This window comes from Hyaena hyaena, unplaced genomic scaffold (genome assembly GCF_003009895.1).
Source record: "Hyaena hyaena isolate Hyena2069 unplaced genomic scaffold, ASM300989v1 scaffold_5, whole genome shotgun sequence".
Classification (NCBI taxonomy): domain Eukaryota; kingdom Metazoa; phylum Chordata; class Mammalia; order Carnivora; family Hyaenidae; genus Hyaena; species Hyaena hyaena.
In genome coordinates this window covers 1,442,375-1,461,003 of record NW_024080637.1, presented here as the reverse complement: position 1 = coordinate 1,461,003, position 18,629 = coordinate 1,442,375, and the positions used below count along the sequence as shown (strand labels likewise).

The window sequence follows — 18,629 nt, the reverse complement described above, 5'->3', positions numbered from 1 at the left end:
ATCTCCTCCTTTGTGGAGAAACCAATGCTTCTGTTAATGTTATGCCAATAAGGTGAGATAAAAGGGGAGATGGATAGAAACCTACCATTCTGTCGATTGCAAGAGGAGGCACAACTAATCTGACAAGCCAATGATCATGACAGTGACACTGATGCATCAATGTATATTGAACACAGGGGTTACTGGGCTAAAGACTACACATCTAGTTTGGTTTTTCCTTGCTTATTTCCTATAATGTTGGAAAGTAGAGGATAGAAAGATGAGAGAAGAAGGCAGAAGTCCCACTTAGGCACTGAGGCTGAACTCTGGCCTCCAACTCAGCTTTTCTTATGTTCTGCACTGGAGGCTGAGGGGAAGGGCAGGCAGCTGGGCACAGGTGCAACTAACAGTGGAAGGATGCTTTGAAGCTCAATTGGTAGTTTTCTTTTCACGTGTAGCTCCTTCAGATCTGGGCAAAGGGCAGAGAACAGAAGATGCACAGGCAGTATTTGAGTGTCCCCAAGGCCTCAAGCCAAATATCATTTACCCCTCTGTTGATTTCTACCTGCCTCATCAATCCTGAATTAATGCTGCTTCTCTCTATGAAATACTGCCTCTGTTTTGACTCGCTCATGGTAAGCTAAATAATGACCCACAGAGAGGTCCATATCCTAGTCTCTGGAACCTGTGGGTGTTACCTTATATGCTAAAAGGGATGTTGTAGATACAATGAAGACTTGGTATGGGAAAGTGATTCTGGATTCTTCCAGTGGGTCCAAAGTAATTACCAGGATCTTTATAAGAGAGAGGCAAGAGACGGATGGTAGCAGAAAGGATGCTCTGTGCTGGCTCCAAAGGTGGACAAAGGGGTCCTGAGCCAAGGCAGCCTCTAGAAGCTGGGAATGTCAAGGAAACAGATTCTTTCCTAGGGCCTCCAGAAGGGACCAGCCTTGCCGGCCCATTGATTTTAGCCCAGTGACACTGATTTCAGACCTCCAGAAATGTAAGAAAACAAATGTGCATTGTTGGGAGCTCCCGGATTTGTGGTCATTTGTTACAGCAGCAACAGGAAACTAGTACTGCCTCCCTTCCCCCCCTCCCCCCCCCCCCCCCGCCTCCTTGCTCTTTAAGGAAACAACTCTGATTTCCTCACCTTTTCTATCTCCTTGAGGTAGGCATCAATAAAATCTCTTGTTTGGTCAGGATTCCAGTCTCTCTTGTGATTTTCAATCACATGAGCAACGAACAATTTCAGTTTCTCCCAGTTGCGAAAGAGTGTTTGGTGGGGTCCAGGAAGAAATTTCATAATCCACGGAAATACATTGTAGAGCTAATTGAAAAAAACATAACACTCACAGAGACAATCTGATACCCGTTTTTCACTTTAGACAAAATAATGGATATTCTCTTTCTATCTCTCACTTACAGGCTCTTAAAACCTTGGGGTCACCTAGACTCTTCTCTCTCACCTTCTAGCAGAGCACTTTAGCACTCCATCCAAAATGTGTCCAGTTTCAGACCACGTCTCACTACCCCAAGCCACGTTCTGCCCTAGTACAAACCACCAACATTTCCCACCTGGCTGCTTCAGCCTCACTGATTCCGTTCTTAACCCACTCCTCATCTCTTTTCCACAGAGCCGCCAGGGGCACCATCTCAGGCTTTAATCAGACCATTTCACTACTTGGCTCTCAATCCTCCAATGATTTGTCATGGCTCTCAGACAAGCTCTACATCACTCTCCTGGCACAGAAGCTCTGCATGAGCCAGCCACCGCACACACCTGTCACCTCCTTCGCTATCATTTCCCGCCATCTTGCTCTCTCTGACTCTCTCCAGTGCAGCACCACTAGCCCCTGTGGTGACATCAAGGATGTTCTTGTTTGGGCCTTTGCATTTGTTCCTTCCACCTAGAACACTCTTCCTCTGAAATCTGTATAGTTCCAGCCCCCCACTGCATTAGTCCATTTGGGTGCTGTTCAAATGTCACCTACTATCACCCCTGCCAGCCTCTCTCCATTCCCATATCCTGTTTTATTTTCCTTCTTGGTAATTACCACAAATGTGTGTGTGTGTGTGTGTGTGTTTGTGTGTGTGTGTGTGTGTGTGTAAGGTGGATGGATAAATAGACAGATAGACAGATAGATAGATAGATAGATAGATAGATGTCATGTATTTGTCTGCTCTGCTATGATGTTAGCTCCATGTAGGTAAGATGTATTTTACTGAAAAAAAGTATTTTTAAAAATATTTAAATATTTTCCCGAATAATATCTTCTGGTAGAAAGAAGCAAGACATAACAGAAAATCACTCAGACTTAAACAGATACAGGTACAGGTCGATTAGCTCTGCTGCTTTCCAGCCATATATTCTGTTGACAATAACAACGACAATGATAATGATGGTGTATTTTGTTGCTCCTCAGTTTAACCAGCTGCCCACAGGGGCCCAGGATTATTCTGGTGACTGAGTGACCTGAGGTCCATACAGCACCTAGGACCGAGCCAGTGGATCACTATCACACACTCTCATACCTGCCTGCACACACTGTGATGCTTCATTTCATCTTTCTGGAGGTTTTGTAAAAAGTAACTATGGTAAAGTCTGTATTGCTGTCCATCAGATGCCTGGCCTATTTTGGGACTCCAGGGAATGCTTATTATTAACCTTACCATACTGTCCCCTCCAACCCTCTCACGAATTACTTCTCCCTGGGGAAGATCAGCTGGGTACCCACTGAACGAACTCTCGTGACTTTCTAGCTTCCACCTTCATGGGGCCAAAGAATATGGAGTTGTTGAATTAGAGACCACTGTGACCAGGAATGAGAAAAAGGAACTCAAAAATAACTTTGATAATAATAATAATAGCTCACATTCATCACACCCTTTTAATGTGCATGGAATCAGGCTAACACCCTATTGGTTTTGATTCATTGGGCCCGTAAATCTCCAGGCAAAGATGCTTGTCAGGAATAAATAAGAATAAATCCACTTCTAGATACTAGAAAGGTGACCTTAACATTTGGGCCTGCTTTTCCCATAGAAGAACCTTCCAAATCCAGAAAAGTGGCTGAGAGACCAAGAAGCTGAGCAGAGTTGTTGACAGACTCACAGACCCAGAGGGACAAAATGGAGTACAGGGCCCACCAAAGAAGGGGTGAAGTTTGAAATCCTAAAGGTCTGTACCCTATGGAATGAGAAGATTGATAATATCAAGTGCTGATGGGCATGCAAGTCGTGTAACCACTTTTGAAACTTTTAGGCATTTTTTATGTCCAGGTATAACATTGGATGGACATGTCCACATAAACAACTGTACAAGAATGTTTGTGGTAGCTTTATCCATAACTTCCCCAAACTGGAAACAGCCCAGTTGTTCATCAAGAGAGGATGGAGGAGTGCTCGCTTCGGCAGCACATATACTAAAAAAAAAAGAGAGGATGGAGGAACAAACAGTGGCATATTCATACAATGAAATGCCATTCAGGATTTAAAAAAGAAAAGAGCAACTAGCACAGTTGAACCTCCAAACAATCTGTGGACAGAGAAGGAAGGCACTGAAGAACACTTCTGGGGCGGGGGAGTGCTGGGGTGGGGAGGGATGTGGAGGGGCCGGACTCCAAAGGCGACAGCAACATTGTGCTTTTTAAAGAAAATAATACAGATGCATAGGTGTATATCATGTAACGCTTTGTACTTTACATGAGTGTTAGAAATGTTCTGTGTATGTAGTGAATATCCCGTTATATTATCAGAAAACACTAAAGGCAACAGATTGACTTCGAGCAAGTTTGAGTTGAAGTCCATTTCAAAAAGTGATATTTTAGCTTAAACGAACCAAAAAGTCCGAACCCATCTGTGTCGGACATCAGATAGTCTAACCCCTTACCTGGCATCTCATTGATGCCTCCTGAAAGGTGACGTCATCCAGCAACCTCAGCAGTTCCTGAAACTGTTCATCCTTGTAGTCAAAGCGTTTCCCAAAGGTGATAGAGCAAATAATATTGGAAACTGCATTGTTCATCTTGAAGTGAGGGTTAAAAGGCTGTCCTGGAGGTGCAAGAAGAGATGGATCTCTCAGATTGGTTTGTTTCTATTTTCTACTGAGAGTTTCCTCTACAGGACATAGGACATATGACATTTTGAGCACAGAACCACCTATGAGGCTCTAGCCACAGTCCCCTACTTAGGGTCTGACATATAGCAAATAGTCAATACCTGGGAAGTCAGGCTGATGACCAGGGTTTAAAATCAGTAATGTGTTTAATATTAATCTTCCTGCACTTAATCCTAGAGCTCTGTGCAGGCAAGTTCATGGTTAGTTGTTCACTGTAATAACCTCAGTGCCCGGCACAGCACTGGGTCCAGGTTGGGTACATAAGGCACTTAATAAGCATCTGTTCAGCGAATGAACAGAGTCACAGTCTCCTGCACCTGTCCTAGGAAATGCTCACCATTCTCCTCTTTTATCGCCTGGATGAGGTTACAGGCCTCCTCCTGAATGCATTTGTCTAAGCTCTTCTTTCCTAGACCAAAGTTCTTTAGTGTTGCCAGGGTGAACCTTCTTTGCTCCTTCCAAGTCTGGCCATTGGACATGACCAATCCTGGAAAAAAAGAAAAAGCCAACATTATGGTATTCTTATTCTATAATGTAAATATCTGCCAAATGGTATGGCAATATGCATTGGTGGGGAGGAGAAGGGCACTGAAGCACTTGAAAACTATCCAGAGATATAGTAGATATCTCTGGATATGCAGTAGATATAGTGACCAGCTTTACTGATTGCTGGCAGTGCAGGGACTTTAGTATTTTTACTGCATTATGTCGCTGGTACTTTCAGAAACACTATAAGGTAGGTATTATCATTACTTCCCCTCCCCACCCCCCCTCCATTTTGCAGAGGAGAAAATTGAAGCACAAAAGAAAACATCAACTTCGCAAGGTTACAGTTAGTAAGCAGCGGAACAGGCATCCAAATTCGGGTCTGACTGATTCCAAAGCCCATGCTTTGATTGCTAGTCACATAAGTATATTTAAGTATTAGTTTTATGCTACACACTAAGAATGCACTCATGGATACAATAAAATCTATACTCATAAGGAGGCAAGGCTTTCCAGAAGACTCTTATTTAAGCTAGAACTTGAAAGATGAAGGAATGACTCGAGAAAGCGAGGAAGGGTGACTAGTCCATGCAAAAAGATTAGCACATGGAAAGGTAAAAGGCCAAAAAATCTCAAAAAAAAAAAAACAAAACAAAAACAAAAACCCAGAAACAATTCATCTTAGTGTATTCAGTAGACCATTGTTTGTTTTCTGTACTCCTTTCTTTTCTTCACCTCCAGAGTATTCTCCAACTCCTTTTAGTGTCTGGCTTTGCCCTCCACCATCTCCATGGGACAGCCCTCTTTGCCAAATCTGGGGAAACTTTTCAGTGTTATCCTGCTTGATCTTTCAGTAGTACAGAGCACTTCTTTCCCAAAGCCCTTCCCTTCCAGTGGTGCTCAGGACAGCACACCCTCCAGATTCTCCACCTTCCCATACCTTTTGCTGGTTCATCTTTGATCAAATTTTTAAATGATGGAGTACTTCAAGATAAGTTCTCACACCTCTTTACCCTCGATACTCCATTCTTGGGAAATCTCATCGCCTCCTAAACTTTTAAATAGCGTCTATTGATGGTGACCACTTATTTCTGCCCCTGAGCTCCAGACTTACACAGCTGTCTGCCTGACTTTGCTGACTTAAAAGCATTTCAGACTCAGCATATCCATGATTAGCTTCATGACGGTCTTCATACAACTCCCCACCCAAGCCAAACTAAACCCCTGCCCTCCTCACATGAGGCAGACATTCGGGTGTCCACCTCAGTCTTTCTGAATAGAATGTAAGTTACACAGATTTTGTCAGCACTAGTCACTGTTGTGTTGCTGGTACCTAGCACTGTGTTTCACATTATAATAAATGGGATGGAGGTAGAGTTGGTAGAGTTAAAAGATAAAGTATTTCAAAAAGGAATTGGGAAGCCCCTGGAAACAACGGCTGCTTTGGTGGAGCAACAGATTTGAGTTATCCATTTAGATTTTTAAATGTTTACATTTATTTAATGATACTTTTAGGTGTTCCTGCCAAACTGCTCCAGCACAGAGTGGAAGGCTCTAGATACCCTCTGGGACATACCCCTAACAATAAGGCACGAGAAACTAGAGGCAAGAAGAGGAACTTACATAAGCAGCAGAAGGAAGCAGGTCGGTCCACTTCCATTTTCCCAGGGGAAGAGATTTGAATGGAAAGCAGAACAAGAATGCATTGCCTCTTGCCCTGCTGTCACCGAGTAATCAGTGCTTCCAGAGCAAGTTCATGCAGGAGACACAGCTTCTCCCAAACCCCTGACAGGACCCTCCCAAGTTCTCTAAGGGGGTGCCTTTTTAAAAAAAAAAAAATTATGTTTATTCATTTTTGAGACAGAAACAGAGCATGAGAGGGGGAGGGGCAGAAAGAGGGAGACACAGAATCCGAGGCAGGCTCCAGGCTCTGAGCTGTCAGCACAGAGCCCAATGCGGGGCTCAAACCCACAAAATATGAGATTATGACCTGAGCCTAAGTCGGACGCTTAACCGACTGAGCCACCCAGGCGCCCCTAAGGGGGGTGCCTTTAATAAGAAAATGTGAGAATCCAGCTTCCTTTAATTTGTAGGAACTTTATAATGGCCCTGCTCCCTGGGAGCATTGGAGAATTACAGCCACAAGGGCACCTTTAACAGACCGTAAAAGTATCAAACACAGGCACCCCACATTAGTTAAGAAACTTACCATTGTTCTTAAAGATGCGTTCTCGGATAGCAGTTATAGGGCGGTTCACAAAGTTTTGGTTCTGGTCGACAAGGACTTCTTTGATCAAGGGCAATCCGGTTATAAGAACTAAAGACAAGTCACCGAGCTGCATGCTCAAAATGTTTCCATATTTCTCCACAAGCTGAAAAACAGTCCAATAGTCACCACTGAATACGCACGTCTACTTGTCCAGGAATGGAGGGGTTGTGCTTGGCTAAGGAAGGTCTGGTACTGAGCAAAGTCTGTGTGTGAACCTTAGTGTGAGGGGAACGTTTCTCTCAGCTTCCTTATCTCTTCCTCTCAGCTAGGCTAGGCTTGAACTCACTCCAGGATCTGCATCTATTCCTTATAAACACTCATTCATAAATTCAACCTACACAAATTGAGTGAACATCCAACACCATCCTAAGAACAAGGCATCAAGATGTAGCTAGAATAAAACAAACAAATTCTCTAACCTCAAGCATCTTAGAGTCTAGGGAGGGAGAGATTTCGGAATATGTGACTCACAGAAAAAGGCTGATAAGCTCCGTGTAAGTCTGGGTTGCAAGTATGGGCTTCCTAAGAGTTTAACTCCGGGAGAATGCCCCCTTCCTCAACACACACTAGAGGAGTGAAAATTCATGACAGGGCCCGGGCCAGCTGTGTGGGAAAGCCCTCCAGTTCTAGAGCTATCTGGGCATCTTAGCTCTAGGGTTTTCTAGCTGTGGCTCTTGGGAAAGTTGCTTCACTTTTTTTTTTTTTTTTTAACCTCAGCTCTAAAAGGGAAAAGTATTCCTCCCTTGAAGTGTTCTGTGAAGAAGAATGAGAGCAAGACATGAAAGGCAGTTTGTTTTCTGGTACCTGGCACACAGCCGCTTGAGTCCCTGAGGAACAAATGGGCTCTGTGTGCAAAGCGCTGGAGATGCATGCTCATGGCAACAGAGAGGACGGGAGCACACGGGTGATGTGCTGGAGGAAGGCGCATGGATGCGGGGGTGCCATTTTAAGCCCCTTTCGCTGTTTATCTCCTTCAATCTCACAGCCACCCTGTGGCATTTAATGGTTTTCCTTGTCTTTGAGAAAAGGAAAAGGAGTCATAGCCAAAGTAATGTCACCAAGGTGACAAAGCTATTGAATGGTGGAGGGAATTTGCCAGGCATCATGTAAGATTTGAGGACAAAGACTGGAACCTGAGAAGCCACCAGGCCCTTAGAGTTCAGTGGGAGGGAGAGAAAGGGGGAAGGAGGGAGGGAGACAATGGAAGACTGCATGGTGTGTTATGAATGTGTAGACTGTGCATGTATGTGCAAGGGGGTTGGATGAGAGTGAAAGGCTACTAATTAACGTAGTTCCTGACTTGTTCGTTCAAGACATGACTCTGAGTAGACCCTACCCTTGCCTCTTGTCCACCGGGGCTGTGGCTAGTTGCAAGCAGTGGCACCAAACAGAAGGGCCCCATTTCCTCCAGGCATCTGCAGCCCCTCCTCCTCAGTCTCCATGCCCTCGTGCTCCCCCTTGTCACCCTTAGTGCCTAAGACCCCACCGCCCGGCTCAGAGCAAATACAATGGACTACACCAGCCTCATCCGCCACCCTGCCCCCACATTAAAAACCAAGCCCGAACTCAATCCTTCCCCTGTTCTTTCAGCCCAGAGTCTTCCATCAATCTTTGTTCCTCTCGAGCACAGTGTGTCCTATCTTGCTGGAAAGGGTAGAGCCAAGATTCCTTCTCAAACTCATCTGCCTCTAAAGCACATGTCTTTGTGTCTAAGACGTAGCAGGAATGGGTCTCTAAAAATCAATCAAAATCGTTTTTGTTTCATCTTGCTGACTGCCTCGATGAACTTCTTAGTCTTCGTGAAAAAGATTTCTGGAGTGATTTATAATATTCAGAGAAGATGTTTTGGGGATGGCTGAAAGTCTCAGATTATGCTAAATGACTCCTGACAATGTGCACATACAATCTAGAATCTCAGCTTGTACTTGGAAGGGACAGAGCACTGCATTAGTATTTACTGAACTGAACTTGAGAGTTTCTGCTCTACCAGCTCTCTGCCCACGTATATTCATAGTTCAAAAGAACTGGATCGGAAACTTTCATGGCAGACTCAGCTGTGTAAACATAGGTCAAGTGACCTCCCGGAGCCTTGGCACTGACTATGGTGATGTCTAACAGTCCTTACGAGCACTGTGCTGGGCATTACGCTGATCTCTTTACATGGATTTAAGCATATGGCGCACCGGGCATCTGAAGAGACTTTGTAAGGCAGACCATACTGTCCAATGCACAACAATAACCAAGCCATCACTAAAATGAGTAAGAGAACAAAAGAGGTTAAAAATAAGATGATTCAGGAGGCTAAAAGAGGCTTAACATCCGAAAGGAAAATAGAAAAATAAGCAAAGCATTAATGCGGTAGCTATAAAAGGCTAACGAAAGTAATAAGAGATAGGAAATTTAATACAAAGGATTAAAACTCCACACGTGGGATTAAGTGCTTACAAAATAAGGTGGAGCAAAATAAATGTTTAGGATAACAAAAAATTAAAAGGGGGGGTGGTTGGTGTGACAAGTGCTTGAACTACGATTATCAAGAGATAGACAACTGGGAAAGATTCTACTTCATCTCAGTTCTTTAACTCAAAAACCAACATAACAAAGACACAAAGAGAGGTAAAGGCTAGTAATTCTCACTCCATGGGCAGCAGGTGACAGGGTGCGCTCCCCCAAACTCTGACCAGCACTGAGCTGTGTGTGCTCATGTATCAAATAACCCCCCTAAAATCCACGCTGTTTCTATGTACTACTAAGATTTAACATCTTTCCCCCAATATGTATAGTACTCTATTTTTTTCATTTTTAAAAAAATGTTTGATTACCTATTTTTGAGATGGGGAAGGGGCAGAGAGAGGGACGCACAGAATCCAAAGCAGGCTCCAGGCTCTGAGCTGTCAGCACAGAGCCCGAAGCGACACTCGAACTCACTAACCGTAAGATCATGACCTGAGCTGAAGTCAGACGCTTAACTGACTGAGCCACCCAACCACCCCAATAGTTTTGTATTTTTAAAATTGCCTGTTTTTGTCTTCTAAGCATTTTTCAATTGTAAAGTTCAACTTTTTACTTACTGATATGTAGAAGCTCTAGTAACAAGTTACAAATGGGAATATTTTTATTTTATTACGCAGGAGTCTGGAGAGACACATACCAAATCCTATAGAGGAATTGCTCAGTGTGTGTACATGGCAGGGGAGGGCTGGGTTGTCACAAGTCAGGGCAGGATTCTCTCTCTCTCACTAAATTGTATTTTTTGAAAGTTTTCTTGGGGCATCTGGGTGGCTCAGTCAGTTAAGTGTCTGATTCTTGATTTCAGTTCAGTGCCCTAATCAGGTTCTACTCTAGGCATGGAGCCTCCTTAAAATTCTTTCAATTCTTTCTCTCCCTCTTTCTCTGCACCCCCCACTCTTGCTCACACATGCTTTTTCAAAAAATAATGTTAAAAAGTTTTCTTAATGTGTTTGTATTGCTTTTATGTTCCAAAGTATTTTTTCAATGCGTATTTATTTTGAGAGAGAGAGAGACAGAACGCAAGCAGGGGAGGGGCAGAGAGAGAGGGAGACACAGAATCCGAAGCAGGCTCTAGGCTCCAGCTGACAGCACAGAGCCCAATGCGAGGCTCGAACTTGCGAACTATGAGATCATGACCTGAGCTGAAGTTGGATGCTCAACCGACTGAGCCACCCAGGTGCCCCCAAAAGTATTTCTATCCAATAAAGCAAAGAAGAAGAAGAAAAGGAGGAGGAGGGGAGACGGTGGGGTTGAGGGGGAGAGAAAGGGGGGGGGAAGGGGGTTAGGAAGACAATGGACGGGGAAAAAGAAAAATAAGACAGACCTAATGAAATTAGGAATAAAGCATCATTAAAAATGGTTCCTACTCTTTTTTAAATCACAGAGTCCTTTGAAACTCTAGTGTGTGGCACGGATCTGCCCTCCAGTAAACTCCTGTACACACGAGTCTAGTCATGTATGTCATTTCAGGGGTTCACCAGTCCCTTGCGGCCCATGGATCCCCGCTAAGAATACTGGCATCACAGGTAGTTCTTGGGGGCTATGCTAGGCTTCTGAGAACAGTCTGTGGAAAGCAAATTCAAGTTAGGTTCTATAGGTTTGCATAAAATGCTTAAGAGTTGCCAGGCACCTCCGGCCACTGCTATGTTATAGTACACTGGGCAGTACAAATGTCAGTATGATATGGTGTTTTCCTAAAGCATCAAAGTCTCCTGGGCAAAGCTGACCGCAGAAAACACGAAGGCACAGCCGAGGTGATATATGCTATAATGCTGGTAGAAAGGGACATGAGCTATTGAAAGAAGAAATGAATTTCCACCCCAGATATATAAGAAAACCTCTAAGAGGAGACGGTATTTGAACCAGATCTTAAACAAAAGTCAGGATGCCGGCAACAGCACATGTATCGTGGGAACAGGACACACAAACACAAAAGTAGGAAACTGCGGGTGTTCAGGAACAAGTAAGCTACGTGGTTTGACTGCACCGCAGGGTTCATTAAAGGGCACTGACCCTGTGGTAGGTCAAGGCCGAGTGCTGGGGATACAACGAGTCCATGACTTAAAGCAGCTCCCAGACTAATGGAACACATGGAAAAATAATCACTTCTTATTTTTACTATTCTGTACAAGAAATCATTTGATGGGGGAAAGTTACGAAGCACATAAGGGGGCCAGGGACCAGGAGAAGTTTCCTGGGGAAGTATCTGCTCATATGAGTAAGGAGATAGGAAACAAGGCTGGGCAAGGTCACCTGAGATAGACTGAGGACAGTCTTCATGCCAGGTGAAATGGTTTGGATCTTGTTTTGTGTGTAAGTAGAAGTCGGAAGGTGTCTGAATAGGAGACGTAACGTAAATGAGTGCTTAAGAGCTTGGATTGTGAAGTCATACAAATCTGTTTGAATCCACAAATCACAGTAAGTGTGATTTAGCAGCAACTTATTTAACTTCTCTGTGGCTCAGTTTCCAAATGTATAAAGGGTTACTACAGGTTCTCATCCTTAGGATTATTGTGATCAGTGGCCATAATCCTAATATTAATAATACAATTATTTGTTGTTATTGATCTGTTTGGGAGTATATTTTAGCAAAGGGATTCTGGTAAGATATTGACAAAGGAATGAAGAAGAGGCCAGAGAGGGGGAAAATGGGGCCCTCCAGCCGCTAGGCCAGAAAACGGGGGCCTGGGGTCCAACGACACTGGGTCTCCTTGAATTTTTTCCTTTAAACTTTGAAAGAAAGGTGAATAGCGGTAGAATTAGAAATTAGCATCAACTGTGTGCTAGGCATCCTGGCAACAAATTTATATTCATGAAGTTATTTGGTTCTTATAACAATCCTAGAAAGCATTTTCAGTGTTCAGAAAAGGAGACCCAGAGATTTAGCACACAGCTTGTGAGCATAAAGTTTGGCCTCTAGCTAGGGGCGTCTGGGTGGCTCAGTCTTTAAGTGTCCAACTCTTGATTTTGGCTCAGGTCATGATTTCACAGTTCGTGAGTTTCAGCCCTACATTAGGCTCTGCACTGATAGTGTGGCACCTGCTTGGGATGCTCTCTCTTTTTGTCTCTCTACCACTTTCTCACTCATGCATATACTCTCTCTCTGTCTCAAAATTTAAAAAAAATTCTTAAAAGAAAGGATGAAGATGTTCGCTCTTTTTCTGAGTGACAGTGTTCCCTAAGTGTTAACGAGCCACATGATTTCCCAATCAAAAACCACACTCCCCAGCCTCTCCAGGTGTAGCCAGTGGGGCATGAGTAGTGGTGACGTGTGCATTATCTGGGTCTCATCCTTAAATGAAAACTGCTTGCTCACTACCTTCCCCATGCCCCTTCCCGTGGACCAGAACTTACAGTGGTGTTGCAGGACCAGAGCACAACAAGGAAGGAACTGAAGTTTGGGGATGATCTTGAGGTAAGTAAAGCGGCCTCCCTATCCTGGGCTTCCTGCCTACATCTGAACTCATTTGCGGGAGAGAGGCAAATTTCAATCTTTTTTTAATACCACTGTATTTTGGGGACTCTGTTATAAGCAGCTCAGTGTGAATCCTAACTAATACATTTATCCACCTTATCTACCATTCTCTTGACTTTAGTCCAATAAGGTTTTCTCCTATTTAGGTAAATAGTCCTCTAATTGGTCACATAGCTATGATAGAGAAAGTTTAAAATATGGGGGGGGGGAATACAAGAGAAGTTCCCATCATGCCATTTAAATAGGCGAGTTTCTTCACTGCGCTGCTGCTGTGTTTTAGCTCATTCCACTTTCTCCCATTTAAAATTTCCCATCCCCTTAACTCCGCTTGGCCATTTGCCTAACATTCATTTAAAGCTCAGCCCAGTTTATTTCAACATACTCCAAGAGGTTACCTCTAAGGTTGCCCGTTCCCAGGGATCCCATCTCTTGACCGCTCATTTGATTACCAAGAGTCTACCCCACACCTTTCATCATACACTATTTTGTGTTGCGGCTGTCATATGATAAGCATTCATAAGTGTGTGTCCCATAAATGAATCACGGACAAATCAGTTATCCTTTCACTGTCATGAAAAGTCAAGAAGCATAAGAATATGCTTAGAATATGCATCAGAATAGGTCTAATAGTCAAATAGTTCTGGATTCAAGTCCTTGTTTTGGCGTTATCTATGTGGAAAAACTCAAGCAAATAACTTTATTATTTGCAGCCAGTTTCCTCAGTGACAAAGTAGAAACGCTACCAGATAATGCCTAACTTGGGTGTCTTGTGTGAAGATTAAATGGAAATGAACATCTAAATCCTGCCACAAGACCTAGCAAATAGTTGGTATTTAATGTCTCCAAATTGCTAGAGTGTAAATTTAGTGATAAATCTACCATTTGACTCCATTTGTTTCACAACCAAATATATAAAAAATGCAAACCTGTATGCAGTAAAATTTAATAGTTCTGATGAAAAACACATTGGGCCATGGATAAGATCCTAGCCTCCGTTTCATCACTAGCTAGTTTTATGACAAGCAAATCATTTACCCTTTCTGGTCACATCTATCTTAGTGGTAAACCAAAGGCACAGTTAAAATCTCTGATTTCAGGCAAGACTGAGTAAAAGCATTCCATTTTACTCCTCCTTCAATCATGATACTAATGGGCACAGACAAAAATAACTCCAAGGAAAGCTTGCTCTCTCTAGCCAAAGTTCCAGAAAAAGGCTATCCCAATAGGACAGAAGCTTTTTTTCTTTTTAAGTTTATGTATTTATTTATTTTGAGACAGACAGAGACAGCATGAGTGGCGGAGAGGTAGAGGGAGAGGAGGGGAGAGAGAATCCCAAGCAGGCTATGCTCTGTCAGTGCAGAGCTCCATATGGGGCTTGAACTCACAAACTGTGAGATGATGACCTGAGCCAAAATCAAGAGTGGGATGCTTAACGGACTGAGCCACCCAGGCACCCCAGGAGAGAAGCTTTTTAACTTTATAGGATTAAGCTTTTAAGGCAACTATATGTTTTATAAACAATTAGAAATACTCTCAAAAATTGTAAATAGAAAATCTTACCAAAGAAATAAAAGATATGTATAAGAACCAAAGGGAAAAATTAAAACTTAAAAATGCAACTACCTAAATAAAAACTCAACAGAGCAAGTCAGTGGCAGAAGGGTAATGACAAAGGAACCAGTGAAACTGAAAAAAAAATCAATAGATTGTATCCCGTCTGAACAACACAGAGAAAATAGATTGAAAAGAACAAAAACTGAGCCACAGGGACCTATAACAAAAGATCTAACATTTGCACCAGCAGTGTCCAAGCGTCCCAGAAAGAAAGGACAAAGAACGTGCAATTGAAAAAATATTTGAAGAAATAATGGCTGAAAACTTCCCAAATTTGGTAAGAGATCAACCTACAGATCCAAGAACCCAATAAGCCCCAAAAAATCAACACCAAGACCATAATCAAATCTCTGAAAACTGAAAAGAAAAAAACTTCACGACAGTAACAGAGAGAAACAACTCATTACTTATGGGCAATAGCAATTTGAATGTGGTTTCTCATTAGAAACCAGAGGCCAGAAAGAAGTGGTACAACATTTTAAAATATTGAATGAAAGAAACTGTCAACCTAGGAGTTTGTATTAAGTGAAAATATACTTCAGAAATGAAGGTGAAATGAAGATATTTTTAGGTAAGGGAAAGTTAAGAGAAGTTTTTGCCAGCAGACTAAAAGAAGGACTAAAGAAAGTTTCTCACGTAGAAAAGAAATGATATTGGTAGAAAATCTGGAAAATTAGGAATAAAGAAACAGCAACATAAGGGTAAATAAATGGGCAAATATAATAGACTCTTCTCTTCTTGAATTAAATAAAATGTGCTTAACAGTTAAAAGCAAGTTTATGATATTGCCTGATGTGGTTCTCAATATACAGAGAGATAATATTTAAGACAACTGTAGTCTTAAGTGGGGATATAAGGACATAACAGTTGTAAAGTATCTATCTTTATTGAACTTGAAGTGGTAAAATGTTTGTACTAGTAGATGGCAATAATCTATGTATGCCTATTATAATCGTTAGGCAGCCACCTAAACACAATGCAAAGAAATATACTGAAAAGCTATAAATAAATTAAAATGGAATTCATAAAAAAATGTTCAAGTGACCCACAGGAAGACAGAAAAGAAGAAATAGGGGAATAAAAAACAGAGGGGGGAAATACAGAAAATAAATAATAAAATTATCTAAATCCACCAACTAAAAGAGAGAGATTTGCAGATTGAAGAAAAAAATTGACCCACCTCTATGCTGTCTGCAGGAAACTCATTTAAAATATAATTATACAAATAGGTTAAAAGTGAAAGTATGAAGAAGCATATACCATGCAAATAATCATCAAAAGAGAGCTGGTGTGGTCACATCATATCAGCTAAAGTTCAGGCAATAAAACTCACCAGGTATAAGGGGGACATTACATAATAAAAGAATTGATTCACCAAGATGATATAATACTTTTAATATGTATGCACCAAATAACAGAAATGGCAAATACATAAAGGAAAAACTACCAGAATGGAATTGGGAAATAGACAAACCTTCAGTTAGAGTTGAAGACTTCAATATGCCTCTCCTAGTGATTTATAGAACTTGTGGATAAGAGGTCAGGGTATAGAAGGGTATAGAAGAAAAAAATAGGATGATCCAGTGATATCTAATTGATATAGAACACTCATCCCCCAAAATTGTAGAATACTTTTTTTTTTCCAAGCATGCATGGGACTGTATCTTGGGTCACTAAACCAACTTTAAAAATTTAAAAGACCTAAATTATACAAAGTATGTCCTTTCACCACAATGGCATCAAACTGGAAATCATTAACAGGAAGAAAACAGGAAAATTTCCAAATACTTGGAAAGTAAACAACACATTTCTTACACAAGGGTATAGGTTTAGGAGCCTCGCTTTAAAATTCTGTGACTAATTCTGTCACTTAGTGTTACCAATTGGGTGTTTCTCCAAGAAAGTGATAAAACCTTCTCTCTCTGTACTTGAGTATACAGAGATGTGTTTAAAGCGCTCTAGGCATGTCTAGGAAATGTCTAGGGGACAACTAAATGTGCACCTACTAAAATCTATGTCTGATTGATTATTTTATTTAATCTTTACAATCACCTATCACAGTGTTGTCATTCAGCTTGGTGCCTGTGCTGAGTAGTAGAAAACCAGCTGAGGGTTCCTGAGAGAAGTTTGGATGTTGGAGGGAATTTTAAGGAAATCAGAGGGGCCAGAGTTAGGGAGCCCTGGTGGGATGTGGTTATTAAAAGGTGGAAAGAGACTTTCCAAGAAGAGTTCCAAGCCGTTCCTAATACTTCCTAACTCTGGAAAGCAGTGGGAAGCACTAAGAAAATTTAAGCAGAGGGATTGCATTTAAAAAAGATTATGTGAGTGAGAGCAGATCACAGGCAGAAGAGATTGAAAGTGAGGGGCTCAGTTATTGAAAAGTGGTGAGGATTTAGGTAGTGCTATTATCATTTTACACTCCGGAAATACAGTCTCAAAGAAGGTAAGTATGCTGTGTTTTTTCACCCCAAGGATAAAGATATTAAAGAGGACAAAGTGATCATATCATAAATAAGATGTTCCCATAACATTTCACAAGATACACAATTTAAAAATGTAGCATGTCTGGCACACCTCAGCAGTAAACGGTGAAAATTACTATACTTCTAGCAATGGCAGGTGTAATCATGCCAGTTGACCATTGGGAAACCTGGGCTCAAAGCAGGGTTTACCAGGATACCTGCACTAGCTGCATAGCCACCCAGCCTCCCGCCCTTGATCCCGGGATGCCCCCTGTCCTGCAGGTCAGGGTCAGGGCACAGCCCTGCACCTTCACCCGCTCCTACCCGCTGAAGCTGCAGGTGCGACTGCTCAAAGTCCAGATGGAAGAAGTTGCCCACGAAGGGCAGGGGTAGGGGGCCCGGCGGGCAGTTCTTGGGACGCCGTCTTTTGAGGAAATCGGCAAAGAACAGAAAGGCGACGGCACCCAGCAGGACCGTGCGGAGATGGAGCATTGCCCAGACGGTGGCCACCAGGGAGCCCACAGCCGCGAGCATGGCTCGCAGAGTCCTCTCGCTCGGCTGAGCTGCCAGCAAGCGACGTCCCCGCCTGTCCCCTCGGCTGAGCTCACCAGCCTGCGGGCCCGCGGGCCCGCCCCCACCCCGCTTCGCCCCGCCCCTGCCGCGCGCAAGGCTCCCCAGTGCACCCTGCCCGCCCACACAGTCCCGGCTCTTGGCCCCGCCCGCCTGCTGCCGCGCCCAGTGAACTTCCTTTTTCCCCTCCCCCTTTCCCTGGACCCCGGCCCCAGGCCGGCGGTGCTGCCCTCCGGAAAGCCTGGCACCGAGTTCGTGGGAGGACCCGCACCGCTCTTGGAACAGGCCAGGCCAGGAGCCTTGTTCTCTGCTATTTAGAAAGCCCGTCTCTCCCTGAGACCACCTGGGGATCTTGGGTTGACGGTGCATCTCCCCAAAAGCGCGACAGGCATTCAGGCTGTGTTTTTCAGTCGCCCTGTCTCATCCAAAGGTTGGAACCTTGCCTGGTGAACAGTCACGATAACAGCAGCACTTGGCATTTCTTGGGCGTCTCACTAAGTGCCAGGCAGCACACTCGGGTCTGTGCATGAACGGCTTCATTCTGACAAAATCACGAGAGAGATGTTCTTCTTACTTCCATCTTGCTGTTGAGGAAACTGACACGGAGAGGTTAAGTGGCATATACGTGGTGAATAAATAGGTCCCCTCCTCTGCAACACCTCGGAACAAGATCCTTTGTTTGTAACCCTTTAGAGACTACAGAGCGTTCCATCAAAGCCCCCAGCACTGAGCCTTGTCGTCAACAGGGGCTCAATTAACATTGGAAGAAGGTGTTTGAGTCTCCTTTTGGGTATGCCTTGTGAGAGTTCCCTTCTGAAGCCCCAAGATGGTGTTAAGGCCACAGGTTCCGACCTCCCATGCCATCTTGTGCTACCTACCTGTATCTCCCCTTCCTCAAACCGTGTAGCATAGTTCTGGGGTACTATAGCACAACCCTCATGTACTTAACATTCAGACACACAGTGTGCATGGGATAGGACAGGATAATCTCTCTTCTATCTCTCCAAGATCAAGACCTGTTCTCATAGACTTTGTACGAACAAAGTGTTGGACTTTATTTGAATGCCACAAAAATTGATGATGTAGGTATGTTTACCATGAGCTGATTTAAACTTCTATAGGAAGAAAACTTAAGACCACTTA

The 18,629-nt window shown here is 43.2% G+C and overlaps 1 protein-coding gene across 1 annotated transcript in view; it reads right to left on the bottom strand.

Moving 5' to 3' along the window:
* Nucleotides 1–17,509, bottom strand: part of LOC120236077 (cytochrome P450 2J2) — a 28,964-nt gene extending 11,455 nt beyond the window's left edge. Inside the window, exons 1-5 of the mRNA XM_039238708.1 lie at nt 17,241–17,509; nt 6,795–6,957; nt 4,437–4,586; nt 3,872–4,032; nt 1,133–1,309 (exon numbers count right to left, since the gene is read on the bottom strand). Coding sequence (XP_039094639.1) covers nt 1,133–1,309; nt 3,872–4,032; nt 4,437–4,586; nt 6,795–6,957; nt 17,241–17,450 — 861 coding nt within the window. The 5' untranslated portion in view covers nt 17,451–17,509. The remainder of the gene's footprint in view (nt 1–1,132; nt 1,310–3,871; nt 4,033–4,436; nt 4,587–6,794; nt 6,958–17,240) is intronic.
* Between the last annotated feature and the right edge of the window lie 1,120 nt (nt 17,510–18,629).